General features: G+C 39.5%; 1 protein-coding gene across 1 annotated transcript in view; it reads right to left on the bottom strand.

The window, feature by feature from the left end:
- Positions 1-25,008, bottom strand: part of App (amyloid beta precursor protein) — a gene marked incomplete in the record, with an annotated part of 263,474 nt that overhangs the window by 151,490 nt on the left and 86,976 nt on the right. The window contains 1 exon segment of the mRNA XM_017801687.2: positions 2,083-2,195. Coding sequence (XP_017657176.1) covers positions 2,083-2,195 — 113 coding nt within the window.

Raw genomic sequence — 25,008 nt, 5'->3', positions numbered from 1 at the left:
TAAAAAAAAAAAAAAAAAAAAGTTTTTTTTTCCTTTTTTTCCCATGGCGAGTTAGAACTTGTTCTTTTTTTTTTTTTTTTTCTTTTTCTTTTTCTCTCATCTCCCAGCTATAAGGCTACACAAGGATATGAAGAATTACATCACATTTTAAAAGTTCAACAAGATTGAAATTTTGGACCAAATAATTTTCTGGGGAGCCAGACCTAGTGATATAGGCTGGGCAAGAGGATTGCAAGTTGACAGTCAGCCTGAGTTACAGGGTGAGTTCTATGCCAACCTGAGCCACTTAGTAAGACTCCATCTCTACTTTGTATCTCAAAACACAAAACAGACAAAATGCTGAGATAAAAGTTCAAAGAAAGCTGGGCATGGTGGCACATGCCTTTAATCCCAGCACTCGGGATACAGAACCAGGAGGATCTCTGTGAGTTCAAGGCCAGACTGGTCTATATAGTGAGTTCCACATCATCTGAGGATCCAGGGAGACCCTGTCTCAAAAAGACCAAAAAAAAAAAAAAGTTCAAAGAAAGATTCTAAGCATAATGATAGAACACTTGTTCAGCATATTATAAGGCATTAGATTCAATTCCTGGTACAGAAAGGAAAAAAAAGAAAAAAAAAAAAAAGAAAGAAGAAAGGATAAGATATTTCAAGGAGAAGGGTCTGCCCTGTTCAGTGTAGGGTGTTTTGTAGAATCTTGTCTTGTCTCTGGTCATTATGTGCCAGTGGTGTTTCCCCATCCAGCTAGGACAAGTAACAATATCCCACATTCCTAGGAAGGAATAGAAGTTCAAACTGACCCTACTAGTGAACTCCTGTGCTAGATAAAAGGCCCTAATTCTAGGAGACTCACACACCACCTTGACACAAATAAATTACATTCAGTCATTTAAGAGAAAAATTATAATATATTATGTTTATATATATATACTAATAATATATGTAATTATATTCAAAGGGCAGTGCAGTTTGAGGATAATTCAACACAATTACATTTCATACTAATTGTCTTGTTTTTATTGACTGAGCCAAAAGCAGGGGCTACCAAAGGGCTGAGCCTGTTGCCACAGAGTTACCCACTGTGGTGTAGCCTAGAAAATACAAAACTGGAGAAGTAATTGTAAAATAATATCCTGACTGTGGCCTTCAAGATAGTGTTGGAGAAGTGACTTCCTTGTTCTACCATAGCATTTACCTATAGCTATTAGGAAAAAGTTAAGTTATAAGCACTTTGAATGGAAACACAGAAAATAATTTGAAAAGTTATACCTACTAAAGACCTATTAAAAATGACAGCTTTGGAGCTGGAGAGATGGCTGTGGTTAGTCGCACTGGCTGCTCTTGCAGAAGACCTGGGGTCCATTCCCAGCACCCATATGGCAGCTAACAACTACCTGTAACTCCAGGTCCAAGGGATCCAACACACTCTCTGATTTCCATGGGTACTGCACAACATGGATGCACTTACACACATGCAGGCAATACACACATACACATAAAATAAAAATAAAAAAATATTGGGGCTGGAAAGATGGCTCAGTGGTTAAGAGCACTGACTGCTCTTGCAGAGGACCTGGTTCAAGTCCCAGCACCTACATGTCAGCTAACAACTGTCTGGAACTCCAATTCCAGGGGATCCAATGCCCTCTTCTGATCTCCGTGGGCGCTGTATGACACAGGTGTACCTAGCTACATGCAGGCAATACATTCATACACATAAAATAATAAATAATAAATAGCAATAAAATATTTTTAAGAGATGACAGCTTTATTTTAATTTGAAAAACGAGGCACAACCTAACTAAGGGGCCCTGTTTCTGATCCTTAGAAATACTCATGGGTAGAAAAGGCCGAGCATGTGCACAAACAAGGAACATGGGAACTCACTGTGGTTTCTGTTCAATTGCACTGCATAGTGAAAATTAATTTAAGAAGCAAAATCAATTTTTTAAGGAGAGTTGAATACAAGTTTTCTTATTTTTAAGAATTTATCAACAACCAAATGCTTTGAAAAACCCTCGAAAATGTTTTATATGTGTCCTCAGGAAATGACTGTGCTAGAAGGAAATCATGGGCTGGTACCTCTTTGGCGACAGTGTGCCAGTGAAGGTGCGTCTCACAAACATCCATCTGCTCTTGGTGTAAAAACTTGCATTTGTCAGGAACGAGAAGGGCATCGCTTACAAACTCACCAACTGAAAGAAAGGAAAACACTTCATGTCATTGTGTGCGCACCACATTGATCTCACCATGTAGAAAGTATCAAAGTTACCAGATAGGCATCAGAAGTTACCAGGTTTCAATGCCTAAAAACCCAGCCAAAACCATAGTAATTTCAGCATGTGGGATCAGCCTCTTTAGCAACACAGTTCCTTGCCCATGTTGACCTCAATGGTTATAAATTTCCTACATATTCCAAGTAGCATCTCCTTTAATTAATCCCAATTTCTGCTTCCATATAAAAGATGCTTAACTAACCAACTGCCATTCAATTACATCAGGGAGTAAAATATAAAAATGGACATTTTCAATTTGAGCAGTATCAATATTTGTCTCTATCTCTATTTTGAAATTTTTAAACTGCTTGCAACTATTGGAGATTCTAGCATTTTTAATGCTAAGCCAAGAAAATCTATGCATGTGCATACTGGATATGTATATATAAACATGAGAGTGATTCATTTAAATTATGAAAACTGCATCCTCTGAATTTTACATTTTTAAAGAAAATGCATTTCATGTGAATTGTCTCTAGACATGGCTGGTACTGCAGATGCACAGATATTATATAATGCCCTTCATGAACTCACACATAATGGGGATGAAAGATGGACCAGTGACAAGTAACACAAGCTGTGAAATTAATTTTTATTTGTTTTATTCACTGTGGTATCCCCATACCTTATCATAAAATTTGCACACCGTAGGTAAGTATCTGCTAAATAATGAGGTTAAATGCTGTAATAGAGATGAAGAAAGTGCTGGGCCAAAATAGTGAACAAATCCACCTGGGTACACTGGGAAAGGCCTCAGGGAGAAGTAACATTAGAGATGATGAGCAGAGTGTGCCAGGCAGGAATGAACAGATGTTCCACAATGTAAGGACAGTATCACATTTATCAACTGTCTTTAAAGTTTCTTTGTTGTGATTTTAAAAAAATCAATAAAATTTTGACACAAGCAACTTAAGGTGGAAAGGGCTTGTTCTGTCTCAAAGTTAGAGGGTACAGTCCACCACGGTAAGGAAGTGAAGGAGCTAGGAGCTTGAGCAGCTGGTCACACACACCCACAATCAGGGAGCAGAGAGTAATGAACACATCCTGCTTCTCAACTCTCCTTCTCCATGTGTATGGTTCAGGTAGAGAATGGAAAGGGAGCCTTCACGCCTCAATTAATATAATCAAGATGACCAATCACCATTTTACCCCATCCCTGGACCAGCTCTGGCAAATATGCTCATACTGTATGGATGGATGGATAAAAGGATGGATGGATGGATGGATGGATGGATGGATGGTCAGTTAAGATGGGTGGATGGATGGCAAAGGGCCTTTCAAAATGAGGAAACTCCCTGCCTGAGTAAATAAAGAGTAAAGAAAAAGCAAATCATTTTGCTGGAATGAAGGACAAGTGATAAAGAAGACCAGAAGACGCATGAATTCCAACGTAACAACATTAAGGTTTGGGACATCAAAGGCAACATAAGCCCAAAAACTGTTTAGAAAAATAACATGTGTAAGTTTTTCAGATAGACTCTCATTGTGTAAAAGATGGACCTGTGTCATAAGACTGTGAAGACAGAAGGCCTACCAACAGACAACACAACATATCTTCAGGAAGACATGCGTGAAAAGATGTGAACAGAACCCCTCTAGGCAAGGAATCACTGTTTTACACACCAGTAATAAGAATCTAGATTTTCCTTCCATTAAGATACATGACATTTTCTGAAATGTAGCATGAAGTAATGAAGAAGGGGGGGGCAGGGGAGCCCAAGAACAATTTTTAAACTTCAATCTCTCTCCAGCTCAAGCATGTAAGTTGTCTCATATATAAGTGTCTATTTTAATAAATGATATTTAGATAAAATATAAACAAATTATAGGGGGAAAAGAGTCTGGCACCTTGCCCCTCCTTAAATCTTTAAGGTGATCCATGTTGCTTATGGGACTATACTGTGTACAACATTATGAACTGAACCGGTCCCCTGAAGGTTACAGGGGCACTTGGAGGGAAAAAGCAGGGAGTACCGGGTGTGGGGTATCCACTCCCCTAACAGGGGCTGATGCACCTTGCCCCTCCTTAAATCTTTAAGGTGATCCATGTTGCTTATGGGACTATACTGTGTACAACATTATGAACTGAACAGTGCCCTGAAGGTTACAGGGGCACTTGGAGGGAAAAAGCCAGTGAGTACCGGGTGTGGGGTATCCACTCCCTAACAGGGGCTGATGCTGCAACTGCACCAAGCATCTCACATCACAGAGCCATGACATCATCTCTTATGAATCCAAATCCCAAGTGAGAAATCTCTGCCAAGAAACCTGCCTGAGGCAGCTTATACCTCAGGAGACTGTAACCTAGCTCCAGAGGTAAACAGGTGCAAACTATGAGGAGAATAACAGTGATGCAAATGATGCCACAACTTTCTCTTACCTAGAATGATGATACAAAATGAAACCAAATAAAGAACAATGGCAATTCACAACTCAGTGGATCTGGAGAATGCAAACACAGCCAGTCTCTTCTGAAACTAACACTTTCCTCAGGTGAACTATTTAGGACCTCTGAGGTCAGGCCACCAGCCCTGGTTGCTAAGAGTATCTGTAGCTTGAAGTTAATAAATTTCAAGACTCCAGGAGCCTGGAAGTGAACCATGGCCTTAAGATACCTATTTCATTTGTTAGTACTCATCAGTCACATTTGAAACTGCCTGAAATACTAAGTGATGTCTTTCTATTTTATAAATAATTACTGGATAGATGAAATGTCTGGCTCAAGACTATTAATATTGAATCAGTTTGTGAAACGATCAAGAAAAATATCAGACACTCCGGACCTTGGCTTAAATGAGTCCTTGAGACACAAATAGAATAGTTAATGCCAAACTACAAAACAAAAATCCTGTTTCAGTCTCTACAGCAGTAGATTATAATGCCAAATCAAAGTTACTGAAAGATACTTTTTTCAGTAAAATGTAATGCTTGTCCACAGGACAGGTACTGCATAAATCACATTAAAACAATTGTTCATTGCATTTATAAAATTATGCTGAAAAATTTAATTCATAAAATGTTTCATTTGATATTGTAAAGATGACTTTAAATTGCTAATACTGCCTATAGCTAAGAAATATATGTCTCCAAAAATGAAACTAATTTTGGAAAGAATAATGTTGGACCAATGGCAAAACAGAAAGTTCACTGCACCCTAACATTAAAATAAAATTTAGCAACACACAGTGCTTCTTACATAACACTGAAGATGAATATTAGAAAGTTATCCATCATAAATAGTAAGCAATTGAACTGTAACAATGTCTTTAAAAGTTTTAAAGAGAGGGGCTGGCGAGATGGCTCAGCGGTTAAGAACAATGGTTGTTCTTGCAGAAGACCTGGGTTCGAATCCCAGCACCCACATGGCAGCTAACAACTGTCTGTAACTCCAGGTCCACAGGATCCGATAGCCTCTTCTGTCCTCTGTGGGCACTGCACGACATGGGTGCACTTACCTACATGAAGGCAATACATGTATACACATAAAATAAAATAAAAAAATAAAATCTTTTTTAAAAAGTTTTAAAGAGAATCAGAAGTGGTAAAGAATATAATGAAGCCTTTACACAAATTGACTAAAACTGGTTTAAAATTCCTTTAAAAAAGACAATATTGAACTCAGTATGAACCCTGTAAGACATAAAATTGAATGAGTTTTTAACCTTTAAGAAAGATCTCCATTTCATTTTAAAATATACCGTTTCTTACAGAAGGACTTATTGCTTTTGCTAATAACACTTGGATGTTGGTGCATGCATCTCTAATATGTATGTATCTGATTATTATTAGTCATGGTTGCATTCAGATCCTTGGCACCTGTGTATGGATATAAAGTCATTGGGTAGATTTCAGTGGTAATGTTCATTACCTCTACTAATTAACATGACGTAAATTTTTATGCTTCCTTCTCAAATATAACTCATTTTTTTATTTTGTTGATTTTTTTGTGTGCTAACTGTATTAATTCAACTTTGAACTTTAAAATTTTATGGCCATTTTTGAAAGAGATATATCTTTGCTCTGGAAATTGTTATTGAGTATGTTAAAGCTGTAATGAAATGCTTCTTCTAAAAAATAAAATAAAATAAAAAAATCAATACCTAAAAAAACAAACAAACAAAAAAACAATGTTAGGACAGGTGGTATATGGGAAATCTGTACATTTTGCTATAAACTTAAAACTGTTTTAAAAATAAAGTTTATTGATTTAAAAAACTGTAATATGTATAACCCAGAGTTCCCACATAAAACCATGTGCGCTTTTGATTTTAAAACAAACCTGCTTATTTGGATTCATGTTTAAGGTGAAAAAATTTCAACAAAATTTAGGTGAAGAAGGCCAAAGACCAAAATAAGCTGAGCATCAGAATGAACGTTTATGCTCATGTATACACTAAAGTTTAGGAAACTGGGCACCATTTAATTCAAGTGGATAATCCATCAGTACACATTAGGCATGCTTACTGACATCTGTGTAAGCTGTTTTTTATGTAAAAAAGTAAAACTTTATACTTAAAACACAAACTCACAAACTTCAGTGGAGGAGTAGTTTTCAAAGCTAATGAATAAGATGTGGGTTTTGCTTCCTGGCTGAAGCTTTGGCAAGAAAAAAAAAGACACCAAATTCAACAGGGACCCTGCAGGCCTCCATCCACTGGGTCTTTGCTGGTCTGTGAGAGCAACCAAGAGTCCACATGACCTCAATTTACAGAAGGGAAGGAAAAGTCCAGGTCAAGTGGCTTGCTCACAGAGGCTGTTTAACAAGGCTGAAAGCCTAGGTGTTCCGCTCGCCATTCAATTTGAACTCTAGTCCTGATGGTTTATCTAGTCAATTGCACTTGGCTTTTCTAAAAGTTTATTTACTCTGAGCCTGTGAAAGGCTTTAATGTTATAATCTACAGTATTGTCAATCTGGCAATGAAACTAGACTTAAATTATCTAGTAAGCCATATAAAGTGGCTGGGAATGCATTCTGCTGCATAGACCAAAACATGTTAGACAGTGGTTTAAACACACTGTAGGACTGTTTATCTCACAAAGAAAATTATTCTGAGGCTAGGCTGCTGGTGACATCCCATGATGCCTTGAGGATCTGACTATTCCCTTCTCTCCTGCCATCCTTAGACATCTAGTTCACATGCTTGGTAATCACAAGATGGTCCACTGAAATTAAAGATCTCACCTCCAAGTTCTGGGCAGAAAGTGGTGGAACAGGTCAAGGGTCAAAGGTTTTCTATGTGGGAGCTTCCCAGTCTTACAAAGGAGGGAGACCCCATGGGTGACTCCTACCAACAGAGTACATGCCTTTACTGTAAGATTTGTCCATATTTAGCTGCAAAGGAACCTGGGCAAATATTTTCAGCTGAGCATATAGACACCCTTAAATAAGAAAATCTAGAATTCCCTTAGAAAGTAAAAAGTGGGGAATGATTAGTAAGCAGGTGAGAAGCAGAGTGTCTAATACCGTGGAATTCAAAAACCAAAATGTATTTTCAATTTATTTATTGTGCCTTTACAAAAGACAGATGATTCTTAGAAAGAAAATTAGCAGCCACTACCAGAAAAACAATAGCTACCCCCCAAGATCCACCCACAGTGAGAAATGAGAAGGAACCAGTGAGACGAATGAGTAAAATTTCAACACACTGGCAATAGGCATTTTTGAGATTCAGAATGCTGTGGAAGAAACCAGTTTAAAAGGGTCTAGAGCCACTACACATTGATTCTCTGAGGCACAAAGTTCTCAAATCCAAAGGAGATGTTTAGGGCCAGGGTGATAGCTCAGTTAGTAAAGTGCTTGTCTTGCAAACATGAGGACCAGAATTTGACCCCAGAACCCATATAAACAGGAGTCTGGGGAGATGACTCGGTGGTTAAGAGCATGTACTAACTTACAGAGGACCCCACTTCAGTTCCTGTCACTCACCCTGGGTGGCTCACAACTGCCTGTAACTCTGCTCAAGGGGATCCTACACCTTTAGCCTCTGTGGGCACCTGTACTCACATGCATGTACCTGCACACAGGCATCTAAATGCATAATTTAAAAATAATAAAAATAAATCTTTTTTAAAAGCCCTGGGAGCCTGGCGTAGTGGTGCATGCCTTTAATCCCAGCACTTGGGAGGCAGAGGCAGGCGGATCTTTTTGAGTTCGAGGCCAGCCTGGTCTACATAGTGAGTTCCAGGACAGCTGGGGCTACAGGGAGTCCCTGTCTCAAAAAGACAAAAAAACAAAACAAAACAAAAACCAAAAAAAAAAAAAACCCTGGGTATAGTGGTATGTTATTGCAATTCCAGAGCTGGGGAGGCGGAGACAGGTGGACCCTTAGGGCTTGCTTGGCAGTCAGTCTAGACTCCTTAGAGAGCCAACAGAAACCCTGTCTCAAAAAGTAATGTGGATAAGCACTTGAGAAATGACAGTTAAAGTTGTCTCCTAGGCTTAGACATGGATATGTACAGATGTATGTGCCTGTGTATTCACACATATGAACCTGCACAAGCACAAATGGAGAGAGAGGGAGAGAGGGAGAGAGGGAGGGAGGGAGAGAGAGAGAGAGAGAGAGAGAGAGAGAGAGAGAGAGAGAGAGAATATGAATGTCCATGAATTGTCAAGGATAAAATAGATGGCCAGAATCATGGAATTGAAAAGACTAAAATGTCTGAGGTAACTGGACTTCTACCTGAGGTATGGCCTCTTTCTGATCTTCCAAAGTTAAAGATGATCTTGGAAAGGAGAAGGGATGTCCCAAGTAGAACCGCTGAAAAGTGCCAAAGCCTCAATCTCATTGTATACGAGCCCACTTCACCCCAGGGTGAGCTGACAGTGTGGCATACCCTCAGGATTTTGAGTGCAGTTTTTCTCACTGGCCTCAGAACTATGAAAAAGCAGCAGCTACAATGGCCACATCTGAGTTTACTAAGAAAAGGGGGCAAAAGAAAACAGGCAACCAACCCAGGTCACACATGTAGTCAACAGCAGAGCTGAGAAAATTAACTAAGCACCCAACTTACAGTTCAGACTGAATGTGCTCAATACATTATTCCTATTATCCTTCCCCAGTATCTATCCATTAGCCACATCTGATACTAATAATAGTTACAGTAATAAGAGCAGCTGCTGCAACACATCACTGTTTACCGGTTGATTCCCCTACGAATGGACACACTACAAGCAACAGGGTCCATAGTCATTACATCATCACTATCCAGCTGCAGCCTCACAGATGAATGGTGCTGTTTTACATCTGAGTATCACTTATGATATGATGAATAACAGCACCTGTCAACAGAGTGAGGCAGAGTCCCCAGGAGAGAGTAAGGAATCACAGTGATCAGCATCTTCAAATTTCACAGCAGAACTGGTCCTAGGAAGAGGAGGTTCTGGAAGCTAGAGTCCAGCATCAACTCAACTCTGCACTGCAAGTTAATGATGGTTTTCTAAGTGCCGAAAATATGGAAAAAGAGTCAAAAGAAATCAAATAAAGTAATATTCTAGTGAGAAGCAATACAGAAGAAATGGTCAGCTGGTAAGAAATTTAGGGAGATAAAGCAAAGAATGGGAATGAGAAATTTTCTTAAGGAGGAGACGTAGAATTTTGTATGATGGTCAGAAAAACCTCACTGTAAATAAAATGTTTGAATAAAGACTGGAGGAAATGAAGAAAGATCATATCCTAAATCAGTGGGAAAATGTTCCAGCCAGAAGAGGCAACAGGTACAAAAGTCCTGTGGCACAAGCATGCCTGATGAACTCACAGATAAGCAAAGAGGTGGAATGATCAGAGAGAAATGACTTTCAAGAGAATCATGGGTGGATGAGGGCAGATTGCTTTGACCCTGAACACTCAACACTGACCAGTATTCCTGCGGCACATAGGAAGACTGGGAAGCTGTTCATTGCCAATTATTCTTGCCCAAGGGGTCAAGGCTGGAAAGGAGGATGATCAGGTTGGGGACTTTACAATAATTTAAATGGGAGATACAATGATACCAGGATGACAACTGGAATAGACTAGGTGTTATGTGAAGGTCAAATCCAAAGGATCTCATAGAGAGAGGCGACAAAGACCTAGTTTACTCCTATTCTGCAAACTCGAAGTTACTTGACTCTGAAGATGATGGACGGTGTTTAATAAGATGCCTCTTATTTTTGCTCATGAATGTATAGACAAGTAGGACTGTCCAGATTTATGTACTTTTAATTTATACTACTATGTATGTGTAAATCATGATAACTACAGACAAAGAAATGTTTACTTACTCAGGAGATTTTTTAAAATATTTACCACTTTAGATCTACTCCATAAACATGTTTTCTTAAATTTGCTTATTATGTACTGACATCTTTCCCATGCTGACAAACAGGCTGGGGAAATTTTTCTGGGAGACATTTGTTCTTGAGAGATGGAGAGAATACTTTCAGAAGTGGTCAAAATGCTTCTCAACCAACTCTGCCCATGACGCTTTAGCTTCATAGTTTGGGCAGTTTCTGGGTTCTCAAGGAGAACATGAGTGACTTACACAACCCTGCAGAGTGACTGTGCTGTCACCCAACCTGTCACTATAGCTATTACAGACAATAGCTGACAGATGGATCTCTTTAAAGAACTCCTTGGCAGATGGCAGAAACTATGTGGATGGATCAAGATAAGCTAAAAACAAAAGAAGTGAGCACTCAAAATTTCCCTTACACCCTATTTCAGATTTATTCAAGTGAATGGAGTTCAGCTTCACATACATACCACATGCACATCCTCTAAAAAGTACTTGACCAAACGTCAAGAACATTAAAAGACTGACATGGCTGAGGGGATCTGAGGTGTAAATGCAAAATGCTTTTGTGAGTGGAACCAACTGAAAGGGAACACTGGACCAAGCAAATCTGAATAAAGTACAGATTTCAGTTAATAATAATGTATCAAAATTGATTCACACTGTAGCAAATGTGCCATATTAAAATGAGATGTTAATAATAGGGAAAGCGGGCTGCCAACTCCATGGAAGCTCTCTGAAACTATCAATTAAATCTAAAAGTGTCACAGAAAATAGTCTACTTACAAAAAGTTTGAAGTCCATGTATAAAGCTTCACAAAGTAATCTCACACCCATTTCCTTCCTCATGAACACTATGAACTTCTGAAGAATGTCTATGAAATCCCCACAGTTGAAAAGAGTAAGGTTTAGAAAGAACTGACCAACCCAGATTTCTCTTGGTATCTATTCTAACTACACAGAACTTAGCTAGAGGTTTCTTTAGTTAAGTATGTATGTAACATGCATCATTTAAATTCTTTTACAAGCTTCCAAGAATATGTGAACAATAAAAGAATATCTTTGTTTTCCAAACTTAACTTTGTCTTAGGAATGTAAACAAACTGGTCGCAGAACTCAGGTCTTTACAAATCAGGAATCCGACGTTTGACAGGGTTCTGCACAGATACAGGAAGCAGGCTCACTTTTGGACCCTAACCCTCAGGCAGTTTACCTTCTAGTACAGTGTTACTTCTCTGCTTCTCATGGTGGCTTAGACCAAGCAATTTGACCAAGTAATTATTTACATATACTATTTCTGTTGCCTCTTTTTGACTACATTTATTTTTAAGCAGATTCTTGATTTTATCAGTACAGGAGACGTTTGTATGTAATAATTCTAACGTTTGTTAAAGATTAAATGTATATTTCTCTTATACTAAGTCTTTGCTAAGTTCTCAAATGCTCCTCTGGTACTGAGTAATGAATCTAGGGTCTCTACTACAGAGCTTTCTCCCAGCCCAAGGTCTCAAATGCTAATTTGCTACAGAATCAGAGGTGGAATCAGACTGAAACTTCATCCTCTCTCTGCCCTGACTGCATCTAAGATTTTTATGTTCTGGGATGGAATGAAGTCTGAGTCAGGTGGTTCATGGATCATACTGTGAGAAATTATGCGTTGAATTGGGGCTTCTTAAGCTTTGTCATGCTTATAAACTACCTGGGGCGGGTCTTATTAAAATCCAGGTTTTGACTGGACAAGTCTAGAGTGGGATTGATTCTGCTTGTCTAACAAGCTCCCAAGTTTCCTTCAGGAAACCAGGATCTCCTTAAAGCAACACACTACAACTCCTCTCTAAGGCTTTATCTGTTTTTCTGGGTAACTAAGTTACAAGTTAATGAATATAAAGCATTGTAGAATGGTTTGTCCTTTTTTTAAAATTTCTAATTGTGGTAAAATACACATGACACAAAATTCATCATTTTGACTACTTTTAAGTGGCTAGCTCGGCAATGTTAAACACATCCTCACAATCTATTTCCATAATTCATTGTCTCGTGTAGATGTATGTATGGTATGCTTGTATGTACGTGTTTTCAAGTGTGTGGGAGCACGTGTGCGTGTGTGTGTGTGTGAGCCAGAGGTTGACTTTCTGTGTCTTCCTCAACAGCTCTTCACTTTGTTTACTAGGGCAGGTCAGACCTTGCTGATTTCGCTAGTTTAGTCAGCTGGCCCTGGGATCCACTGTGTTTTTATGTGGGTGCTGGGGATTCGAACCCCAGTCGTCATACTTGAATGGCAAGCTCTGAGCCATCTCCTCAGCTCCCAGGGCTCTTTTCATATTGCTAAACTAAAACTGCAAGCATCAAGCCATAGCTCCCCACTCCCTTCTTCACCCAGACCTTGCTACCATCATTCCATTGCTGTCTCTTTTAAGTTGACTAGATTGTCTAGATAGGTGAAATCAAACATTATTGTCTTTTTGTGGGGAGGAGTCTAATCTTTGAGGTCTTGCCCAGGCTGCATCCAGCCCCACAGAGCTTTTGCTTTGCCACTGTCTGAACAAAAAAGTGCCTTTTCACACACTGAGGGGCTTCCCTCCTAATTACGTTTTGTTTCTTGAAAACACAAATATCCTCACTGGCTGCTTCCTCCTAACACTTTCCTTTCTTTCGACCTCATTAAAAAAATTCAAAACCACACAGATATTTAAAGATGTGGTTAATTAGGTTTATAGGTGGCACTTAAAACTACATAATTGCTTACAAAATACCAACCAGGCTGATGTACAGTGATGTGAGAGAACTATATGCCATCAGAAAAACCTTACATCGTATGGGGAGGTAAAAATACATAGCATGTTTTTCCATATGCCATATTCAGAAACCCCTGTGTGAGGCAGGCTATAATCAAGACAGGAAGAGGTACTTTCAGAAATGAGCTTCTCCACAGAGCTCTAGCCCCACTCTCTCCAGCCTCTGCCTTATTCGTTCTGACTCTTTCTACCTGGCTCAGCTCCAACAAGCTGCAATCAATAACTTGTCTTTCAAGGTCAACAACGAATGCATTCTTAGCCCTCAAGCTCGCTGACCACCCTACCACATCACTGTCTGCCTTAAATTCACTCTTCTCCTCAACTTCCCCAATTCAGAAGTACTTGTTCTACATTCTCTAAGTTAAGCTGTTTCCTCCCCTCTCACTCCTCCATCTTTAAATAGTTTGGATTATATAAGGCTCCGTCCTCTGTTCTATGTTCTCCTGTTGTCACTCAGATATACTGTCCACACCTAAGGACTCAATAACCTCTACGCTTCCAATTCTGACCTTCCACTTGACATCTCCAGTCACTAGCTAGACAGATCCACTTACAGGTCATTGTTTTGCACGATCTCGTGACTGTACACAAAGAACAATGGCCCATTTTTCATTGGGTCAAATATCTTATAAGGAGAAAGAGGAGAACGGTGGTGGTGGGGGAGATGTCACTGTATTTAACAAGGCCCAGCTACAGAGAAATCAGGCCACAGTACGTGAAATTGGCGTAACTTTTAACTGGGTGTTAGAACAGTGTTGTAAGTCTCCAAAGCTCTGTTAAAGCACAGAAAAGAAATGAGAATTCTGTCACTGTACCAGCAATACCACCTAGGGATGAGCAACACAATACCTAATACAATTAAGAGTACAACAGTTTATCATGACTCATCTGGCTCTGCAATAAAAATACCGTTTAGAAATTACCCATATCCCTTTTGAACCATGTTTTTACAAACTTACAATCTTTTCAATGGGGCAAGCCCCCAGATAAATTAGAATTTCTTTCTTCGACTAAGCCACTATGGACTCAGAAATTGCTTTTCAGATTTGTAAACAAGGCTTAGTTTCATTATTGTAAATCAATTTGCTGGAACTTATCACTCCTTAGAGAGCTGAAATAATTGAATTTCTGGACTTCTACAGAAGAGGGTTTGGGTAGGAAATAACTACATTAAGGCTTCAAAAGGTAGATCCCTAACTATGCTTTAGTAGCAAATCCCTCTGGAGGAGTCTGATGCAGTGTTTTATGACAGCAAGTGAGTTATCTGTCTACATCTGCAAATACAAATAAAATCTAAGTAGGATGGGGAAATCTCTGCTAACAGAACATAAAGCCAGCAGTTAAGCTTTTACAACTAATAAATAATGGATTTTAACAATAAAAAGGGTATACAAGCCCCTCTCCTCCGCCGCCAAAATAAAAGCCCTGGAAATATCTATGGTGAGCTAAACGATCTAAAAGGATATATATATAAAATGAGACTTTTAGTCAGCATTTCACTCAATAACCTAAGTACAAAACACTATTTCCAAACTGATGAAAAATCTCATGTCACAAGGCACCATAAGAACAAGGCTCTTTTTAAACCAGTAATTTTCTCTATCACCACAACTTCACTCACAGATGTAAATGGGAATTTTTGCTTCTTTTGCCACTTTTCTGCTTGACTGAATTTGATAATGAAAATGTCAGAGGAGCACAGTGTCATTCAGATTTCACACAACAGGCAGAGAGTGAATGCATTTGTTTAGATGCAAAATCACTTAAGTATGCAAAACCATTTAAATATGCATCATTACAAGCTGCAGCACATTGATGGATGCGGCAGTTTAGTGTTCTCTTAGGCAGTAAGCCAGGCATCAACCAAAGACACATCAAACTTCAAAACATCTTCAGACTCCGTCCATCGTCCCCTCTGCACATGATCAGCCCACCTTCCTTTCCAGGCGGGGTACTCAACCAGAAAACAGTTGAACTGGGCCAAAGCCCATTCTATTACCCCAAAGTCTTCCAGGTCAATGATCCAGAGTCACATGAAAAGACCACCTTTGGTTTACCTCTCCAGGGAGCAAATGTTTTGAAGAGCAAGCATTCTGGGCCAGCAGAAGCTCAGCCTTTAAATGTGCTTAGTTTTTCAAAGTAAGGCCCCATTATACATGGAAGGCAGTGGGGAAGTGCTTGCAGAAAGCAATGCCTCATTTTATATTAAACATTTAGGAAGGAGGAAACTGTATAAATAAGGCTTAGAATTACAGGCAGTGTCCCTTCCTTTCAAATAGTACACTTCCTGCCTTACTTTAAAATGATAAGGGTGACAAAAATGTACATGAATGGAAAGTCATTGTTAGACTCTGAGTTGTTTTATCCCAGATATGGTGTGGTTTGGAAAACATGTTAAGGGAAACTGAGAACAGGTAGACAGCAGAATTGTCTAAGAAAAATATGTCAGCTATTGTTTTCTGGTCAAAGGCAGCCTTTCCAACAAAAATCAAGTTAGCAGGCTATAGGATCTCTGCTATCTAAGTTTAAAGCAGCCCACTCAGCAGTTAAGCAAAGTGTGTAAGGTCCCTGACAAGGAAGGAAAATGAAGCAAAAGGTCACTTTGCTCTCTTGGCCTGACCCCTTCCCACTCACTTCACATGATAATCTACATGTACATGTTCATGTCATTCTGGGTTACATTCAAACTCTCTAGCTATCTCCCAGCCTTCCCCTTTCAGATGGCAACTTCCATCTGAAATGACATCCCTGGAAATGTGCATTTTAAAAGCCATAAACAGTAGCCTATTTCAAAAAGTCAAGTGAATACAAAGGACATCTTTGAGAACAAGTCTCATGTCAAGTGGACATTCGGCCACAACAACAAAGAATAGGTCATATGTGCATTCTTCTGAATTTTAAGCATTTATCATTCTTGACTCATTAGGCAACTCAGCTTAGCATTCTGACAGTAGGCAGCTTTCTGTATTTTGTTACCAGATGGTTTAACTCTTCCCAGTTACAGCTTCTGAATTTTACTTATTTAATTGTGTGTGTGAGACTGTGTGTGTGACTGTGTGTGTGTGTGTGTGTGTGTGTGTGAATGTATGAAAGAGGGAGGGAGATAGAGAGATGTATGAGTGCAGGTGAGTGTGTGCCATGGCACGTTTGGAAGTTAAGAGGAAAACTCTCAAGGGTCAGTTCTCTCCAGGACCTGGGGATTGAACTCAGATCAACAGACTTTACACTGAGCCATACTGCCCATCCCCAGCTGTATAAATTTTAGTATAAACCTAAATTCTCACAGAGTAATGTAATTTCAACACGGAAATCACATCTATATATCTATATCTATAGATATACAGACAGATTTTTTTTTTTTTTGGTCTTTTGAGACAGGGTCTCCCTGTAGCCCCAGCTTTCCTGGAACTCACTATGTAGACCAGGCTGGCCTTGAACTCACAGAGATCTGCCTGTCTCTGCCTCCCAAGTGCTGGGATTAAAGGCATGCGCCATCACGCCCAGTTTATATTTTAAAGAGATACTTTGCAGCAAATCTTACAATTAAGGTAAAGTATCCAAATGCTTTTTAAAAGTCAAAATTTAAGAATATGCTTAATTATGCAGAGATACTTACAAATATATTTAAAATCAGTCCATAAATACTTGCTAGGTATTGAGTTTTGACTAGTTTTATTCTTACATACCAGTAGTTATTTACTGGCAGGGGGCTGGGGAACAAAACAAAACTATAATACCAGTATATCAGTGATTCTGGTGATAACCAAGTGTGAGATCAAATTCTGCATCAGTAGCAGAGTTTATCTATTAAGTTAATGTAAATCTAATTCACTTTTTTGCAAGAAACAAAAGGTTCAGGAGACTTTAATAAAAACTGAGACCAGGGCTGGGAGGATACACACTCACAAACAAGGCACACATACACACACGGGAAAAAAAGACTGAGAGCAATTTACTCTTTGCTTATGACAGATTCTTATCAGCCCAAATGGTATTCAGTAGTAAACCAACAAAGAAAATAGCATAGTCCATCATACTCCATGTTTCTATGATCTGTTTAAGAAACTCAAATTAAATCATATACTAATCATGTGCTGTTTTATTTTGTAGTACTAGAGCTCATACCCAGGCCTCACACATATGTCAGGCATGTGGTCTACCTCTGAGCTACGTCCATTCCCCATCATTTACTGATAAGGAATAGCCACACCTTTCCTGAAATGTCCAAGTAAGTTGAGAGCCAGTACTCAGGGGGTCATGCTGAGTCTGAGTTCTTAGTAACCCTTCCACAGAGGAGACCTGACCTGGATGTATTAACTCAGGCAAGTCTTAAGAAAACAACTGCTCTGATGGAATTTCCTGCCAAGCATGTACACTGTGTGAAAATAAACAGCCAGGAAGGACTGCTGTAGAAAGCCAGTGTCTAGCACTTCTGAAATGGACAAAATGAAACGTAAGCCTGAGATGGTGCAGAGGGAACAGAGAAGGAAAAACAGAAGTAATCACACGAGTAAGATGGGGAAGAAGGCATCAACCAACAGAACGCGGTACCCCTGGGCAGTTAAGGGGAGAAAAGTGCTCAAAGGGCTTGATGTCACAGACAACTGGAACTGAGGAGATGGACTCTGGATAACACCTGACCGTGGAAGGCATCAGAAGCTAGGAAGCGTACATGGGGACTCCTGACACCACATCAAGGGCTGTGGGGACATAGCAAAGAAGGAAGCTCCAGAAAGACACAGGCCAACAGACAAAGTGAGGGCCCAGAGTCATCTGAGGAACAGGGAAAACACAAGAAGTTTAAACATTATTCATAAATGAAATCAAGCAGTCAGTAGGGCAAAGGTCTGTATGAAGTCAAAGGTCAGCTATAATAAGACTAAATAACCTCCTGAAGAAAATACACATCCTGTGTGAGATGGCTCAGCAGGTAAAGATGCCTGCCAGGGAACCCTGGCAACCTGATTCCAAAATTGCCCTCTGACCTCCACATGTGTGCCCATACATACACATTATTATGCACAGGTGTGTATACATACAATAAAAAAAATTGAAATACATGCATGCATCAGTATCCATAGATTTAGACTCATCTTAAAAATAAATTTTTAAGATTTTATTTATTTTTACTCTGGGTATATAAATGTTTTGTCTGCATGCATGTAAGTGTCCCATATGCATGCAGTGCCTGAAGGGGCCAGAAGAGGGTATCAGATTCCTTGGAACTAGAGTCACAGACAAATATGAGTGGCCATGTGTGCTGGGAAGCAAACCAAGGTCCCCTGTACGAGCAGCCAGTGCTCTTAACCACTGAGCCACCTCTCCAGGCTCTTGCCCCCTCTCAGACTTCAAGTCCTCTATTATTTGTTTTCTTTTTTGAAAAAGCCTATCAAGTTTCTGTGTTACCCAAGTGCTCGTGGGTGTGGGTCTATCCCTTGGAGTCCGGTCAGCCTACCAGGTGTCACACTAGTAAGGCAAACAGACCTTCTCTCTCCTAGCAGCAGTCAGTTACCTATAGATCCTCAGTTAGATCTGGGGCTTCCTACCCAACTCCCCCATTCATGCTGTTTTTTTGTTTTTTTTTTCTGGCTTGGGCTTGCACATGTCTTATGCAAGCTGTCACAAGCACTGTGAGTTCATATGTGCAACAACCTTGTAGTATTCAGACAACATGGTTTCCGTGTATTCATCTACCACCTCTGGCTATTATGGCCTTTGACCAAAATCTTAACATGGGAGCGATGGTGGTAGATGAAAGCTAAGCTCAAATCATTTAACTGGTAAAATATAGAATTTCCTGGCACGCATGCTAAATGCTATTTTCTGAATTCAGATATTCTTACTAAGATGGTTGCTCTGGCTGCTTAACCTGGGATTCCTGTTACTTTTTGGTTGTTAAATATGCTGAGATAATATCCTAAGTCCCTGACTTACAATTAGAGGTAAGCTCTCAATAAAGCAAGAGTGATTGGCCTTATTCATAGAAATCCAGCAGTTATGAGTGATAAATTATCTTCTCAGCCAATGACGATTCCATTCAGGGGCTGGTAATGTAGCTGAGTTGGTAGTGTGCTTATCTGGCATGTACAAAGTCTGGGGTTTGATCCCCAGTAGCACATGAACCAAGCATAAAGTTGTGATCCTAACACTGGGAAGGTGGAGGCAGACGTTTTAGAAGTTAAAGACATCCTCAGCTATATAGGGAGATCAAGAACAGCCTGAATTACATGAGATCCTGTCTTAAAAAAATTAAAACTAACTAAATAATTAAAAGTAAAGATCCTGTCCAATCAATATAAGGATCTTCACTGACAGTTCAGTCCTTAAAAAGTAAATTTTTAAAAGACTAGGAAAGCTGCTGGGTATGGTGGCACACGCCTTTAATCCCAGCACTTGGGAGGCAGAGGCAGGCAGATCTTTGTGGGTTTGAGGCCAGCTTGGTCTATATAGTGAGTTCCAGGACAGCTGGGGCTACAGGGAGACCCTGTCTCAAAAAGACAAAAAAGTAAAAAAAGACTAGGAAAGTAGTTAATACCGAAGACACATTTACAGGTGCACTGAAACTAGGTCACATTTTTGAAAATACAAGTATCTAACCAATAAACTAAAGAATGCCCCCAAATTTTAATAGCAAAAGAGACACCTTTAGAAGGAAAATACCTGTATCTATATCAAACAGCTTATTGAGAACATCCTATGCATCTAATCATATAACAGGACATTTAAATTGGATGACAGGAGTTAATATTCAGCACTCCTAAACAGTATCCCAACCGTTAAGGTATAGCACAGGAATCTCAAAGTTTTAAAATCTGTAACCACTGTTTCAAACAATCAGTTACCATTAAATTTAAAAGCTAACGGCAGGACAGAGAATGTGACTAGGTTTTAGAGTGCTTGGGCAGCATTCATGAAGCCTGAGGTCCATCCCCAGCACAGCAAAAAGTCTACCAAATAGTTAAAGGTGATGAAACTATAATACACAAATCCAATGAACGTTTTAGCTTTATACACAGAGGCCTCTTCTTTACCTGCCATTTTGAAGGGGTTTGACCTTATTTTCTGAATTCAGATATTCTTACTAAGATGGTTGCTCTGGCTGCTTAACCTGGGATTCCTGTTACTTTTTGGTTGTTAAATAAAACCTCCTCTTCCTCTGTCGATCAGCACAGACATACATAAGGTAAATGACACGTGGTATAATCTTGGGAAGTCTTTTGGGTGCGTGTAGTTCCCACTCCATGTCCCCTGCCTTTTGGGGACTCAGCTCATCCCTCCTTTTCCCTTTCCTCATGTCCTCTACCATTCAGTTAAATCTTCAATTCATTCTTTTAACACAGCCTAATACAAACCAAGTGCCATGACATGTTTCGAGCTCTGGGGACTTTTCAGTCAATAAACAAAAGTCCCAATCACCAAAGAGCTTACATTTAACACAGACCCCGATTATTTCCAAATTCAAAGGGACTGCAATAAAGCAGTGCTCACCTTCAGCGCCATGCCGTATTTATTTCTACTATAGCTCTACAATTATTCTTTTCCCTCAGCAGGCCCTCAAATACAGACGTAATAGCTTTTACTAGCCTAACATCCTCTTAGGTGTTTGCTATTAAAATTTGAAGATGCGGCATTTTCTTTAGGGGTGTAGCTGCTGGTGTGGTGCCCATGCTCCCGTAAACAAGCTGTTAACTGTGCTCCTGGAAGCAAAGCTAGGGAAGCTCACTGGGCCACCAAACAAAGAAAGACATGAAGGCAGAAGGGAGAGAGGAGTGGAAGGTAAACAAGAGATGGTCACTCTATGGGACTAGGTATTTTCTTGTTTCTCCGCTTTAGGTCTTCCAACTACAGAAGACAGAGCCATACTTAAGCCTATTGCCTTCCCTTCTCATCGACATTACCAGCACGGCCTTATTATGTATACCACAGTTTCATGAAGACAGGCAGTAAGGTTTGCATCTTCAGTCTCTCCCCACAGACCTAAGTACTAAAGAAGTGGCAGAATGTTTAAGAGATGGAGCCTCTGGGGGAGGTCCTTATATTATTAGCAGGGGTGCCCTCAAGGGGAACTGTGGGATCCCAGCCTCCTCCTCCTCATTGACTATCTGTTTCTGTTCTGGCCATGAGATAGGTGGCTTTGTACTACTATGTGTTCTCATCATAATGTGCTAGCTCACTACAGGCCACAACAATGGAGGGGAACAATTAGGGACTGGGCCCTCCTAAAGCAAACCTTCCTTTTTCTAAGCTGATTACCTCATGTATTTCATTATAAGACAGAAAGCTACCTAATAAAACAACATCACAAAAATTGCTCATAATGATGTGTTTTGATAAGTTACAACTTTTTTTTAACTTTTAATGTTTCTTTTGCTAAAACTAGTACGTATCCCTATTTTAAAATTTGTTTCATTTTCTATACCTTCATCAGCACGATAATTTCCCCAAACTCTGTGAGAGGATCCTAAAACCACACTAGGCCTGGGTGGTCCTGTAAAGCAGTAAGACATCAGTATCATCTTTTCCCAAAGAGCTCCACCTTTCTGCAATCTGCTCCCCAGACTGCTGCACAGCTGTTGCCTTGGGACTTTCCTTCTCTGTTATGGTTCAAAGCCAAAGATGAAGACTTGCTGACAGGAAAAGAGAGAATCAGAAAGTGGCCCCTGGGGTACACCAACAGGAGATAAAATTCACCAGGAATGCGGAAAAGGGGGAATAGTTCATGAGCTGCTTGGTGACTATCACAATGAAAAAGAAAGAACAAGTGGGGTTGGGGAGATGGCTCAGTGGTTACAAGCACTGGGACCCAGGTTTGGGTCCCAGCAAACGCATGACCACTAACAACCATCCTAACACCAGTTCCAAGGGATCTGATACTCTCTTCTGACCTCTGTGAGCACTGCGCAACATGGATACACTTACATACATGCAGGCAATACACTCATGAACACGTAAAATAAAAATAATTTTAAAAAAAGAACACAGAAAAAGAAGAGAACCTATCCCTGGCTATACAGAAAATATTGAGAGCTGTCCGTGTACTCACATTTGAACATTGCATAGCACCCTTTGATACTGAGATTGGTACCTTTTACCTGGGGCTCTCACCCTCTTGTATTTACACTGCTTTTTTTAAAGCCTACCCTCCCCTGATATTTTTCAATCAAGTATAAACATCAAATAATGTTTTAGAAAGTATTAAAGTATCAGGGAAGATGTAACTTCCTAACTCGATTTGAGCAGTCTTGATAAAATTTTCACCTTCCAAATGGGTAAAAAGTTATGCTTTAGCAGGCACTATGCAGAGATGTTGTGGAGATGTGCTACCTTTAATTCATTATAATAAAACTCCAGTTTTAAGTCCCTGAAGGAAGCACCTCTTAGTTCTACCACTCTGGATTCCTGTGCTTGCACTTCGAGACATTTACAGCATCTTTAACATCTAAAACAAAATGTTCTTCATCCCCACTCTTACTTTCGAACTTTGATGATGTTTGTAACATTCTTAAATATTCTTCTGTTGGATAATGAGTCTCAAAAGAACTAGTGAAAGTTTAGCATGAGTTAAAAGAACAGTCATTGGTACAGTGTCTGCCAGGTAAAAATACATCTCATCTTAAAAAGATGCTTATCATTTGCAGGAGCAGTCACCTAGAAAACTAGTCAGGCTTGTCCTAAAATGTTCTAAAAACAATAAATTTCAAAATTAAGAGGAATGGATACTTTTCATTTCTCAAATTCTGAATTAGGTTGCTACTACTTACATGTTTGAAAAATCTTCCTAATAAAATGTAAGTACACTGACTATTCAGGTAGCAATTCTTCAACTTGTAATTCTTTTAGATTAAGCTAACAACTGCACTTTGGTTCTGTAAACCAGCAGTAATTTATCTTAGGCAATACATTTTGCCTTTGCTGGTCAGATACAAGTGCAGAAGTGTGCCAACTTCAATAGTGGATCCATTATGCCATGAAGAGAAGTCATTCAAATGGAAAGGGTTTGAAAGTGTAAAAAAAAAAAAAAAACTCTGAGTGATGATAAACGAGGTGCTTTGGACTCCATACTCCATAAGTGATATGGTATTTATATGATTAAGATAGATCTTATACTCTGGTTCTGGAAGTATTAAAAGCAGAGGGCAAAATGAAAATGAGTCGCCAGCTGGGCCCCAAAAGACAGCATCATTCCACCAGAGAAGAGTGTGAAGGAAAACAATACACTTTTCCCAAGCGAACAAGGAATGCAAGATACTGCAGAGCAAGAAAGCCCAAGGCAATCACAGGGTTTAGAGAAACATAACCTAGAGCGACACCAGACCCTGAGTTTAACTTTAAACTCCCATTTGTCTAAGGTATGTATTTTGATACAGTCAGAGGTTTCAGAGAGTTCTAGATTAATGCTGAACAGTAATTCTTTGTTTCAGCAGTAAGTTATAAGGAAGACTCTTATCTATTACTGCTATGAGCACGAAACATTGTCACAGAGATTCACCCTGTACCAAGGGTCAAAGTCGCCACCTTTATCAACATAATTATCAGTTGTGACTTTTAACATTTGTTGCTTCAAATTCAAAGACTTTCTTATATAGTTTGACTTTTTAAATTACACTGATAATTACTCTAATGCGATTAAGTGAAAGGAACACTGAAGACTGTCACAATCAAGAACTGGTGGGCACTGGTGCTGATTTTAATATAGCAGCTGTGTGACTTATATCAAGAAATCCAACCTCCCTGACTCCTGACATTTCTACCTGTGAAGATACTGCAATGGATGCCCCTTACAATTGTGAAGGACATGACATCAAGATGAAGGAGAGATTAAAAAAGTACAGAAAAGGATGGGAAAGAATAGAGGCAGTAAGAAACAAAATGAAAGGCAGAAATTTAAAACAATATTCATGCAAATAAAATATGCATGAGTTATTTACACTCTTCAGTTCTTTCTCCTGAAATACAAGACATATCATGCATATACATTAGCATTATTTTATGTTTGTGTAACACATTTGGTTGAGACTTCTAGAAAATTTGCAACTACCTAAGAAATAAGCAATGCCTACATTCCTTATTTCTAATCTAAGCTGCATGACAAGGCGGGAGACAGGCACCTTTTGCCTGCCATCTGAGAGTTTTCCCTTGGAACAGCAAAAAAGACCAGGGATTCATAAGATGGGAAACATGATAAAAGATTCAAACAGGCCAAATCCCTGCTGGGAATACTCAATGATGACCTAGTCTATTAGCAGCCAAGAACAGTTAGTGTCAGCTTGCCTATTTCCTAGTAGATGCTCAACCTGACCTGGAGAATTTGCTAAACATGTCACAAGTGACCTGCCTCCTTGAATAATATAGTTCAGCATCAAAGGAGCCCAAAATCTATTCGGAAGATAAAAGAGAGAAAGGTGGCCAGTGTGAAGGCAAAGGCAAGCAGGAATTCAGTCTTTCTCATTCTTTCACATGGTCTCTCCGACAGTTACTTTAGAGGTCCTTCTCCACTTCCCCCTCCCTCTGTCCCACCTGTAAATGTCTATAAACCCTGGAGAATGAAATGGTTCTAGAGAAGTTAGAGATAAAAGGACTGGCCACTAAATATTACTAATGAGATTAGTTATTAAAAGCCAAGTGAGTGAGCCTTTTTCTTTAAATGGTACATAATAAAGTCTATC

The sequence above is a fragment of the Nannospalax galili genome, unplaced genomic scaffold (assembly GCF_000622305.1).
Source record: "Nannospalax galili isolate Female #2095 unplaced genomic scaffold, S.galili_v1.0 scaffold903, whole genome shotgun sequence".
Taxonomy (NCBI): Eukaryota; Metazoa; Chordata; class Mammalia; order Rodentia; family Spalacidae; genus Nannospalax; species Nannospalax galili.
The sequence above is the reverse complement of the archived record's forward strand: the minus strand, read 5'-3'. Positions and strand labels throughout refer to the sequence as shown.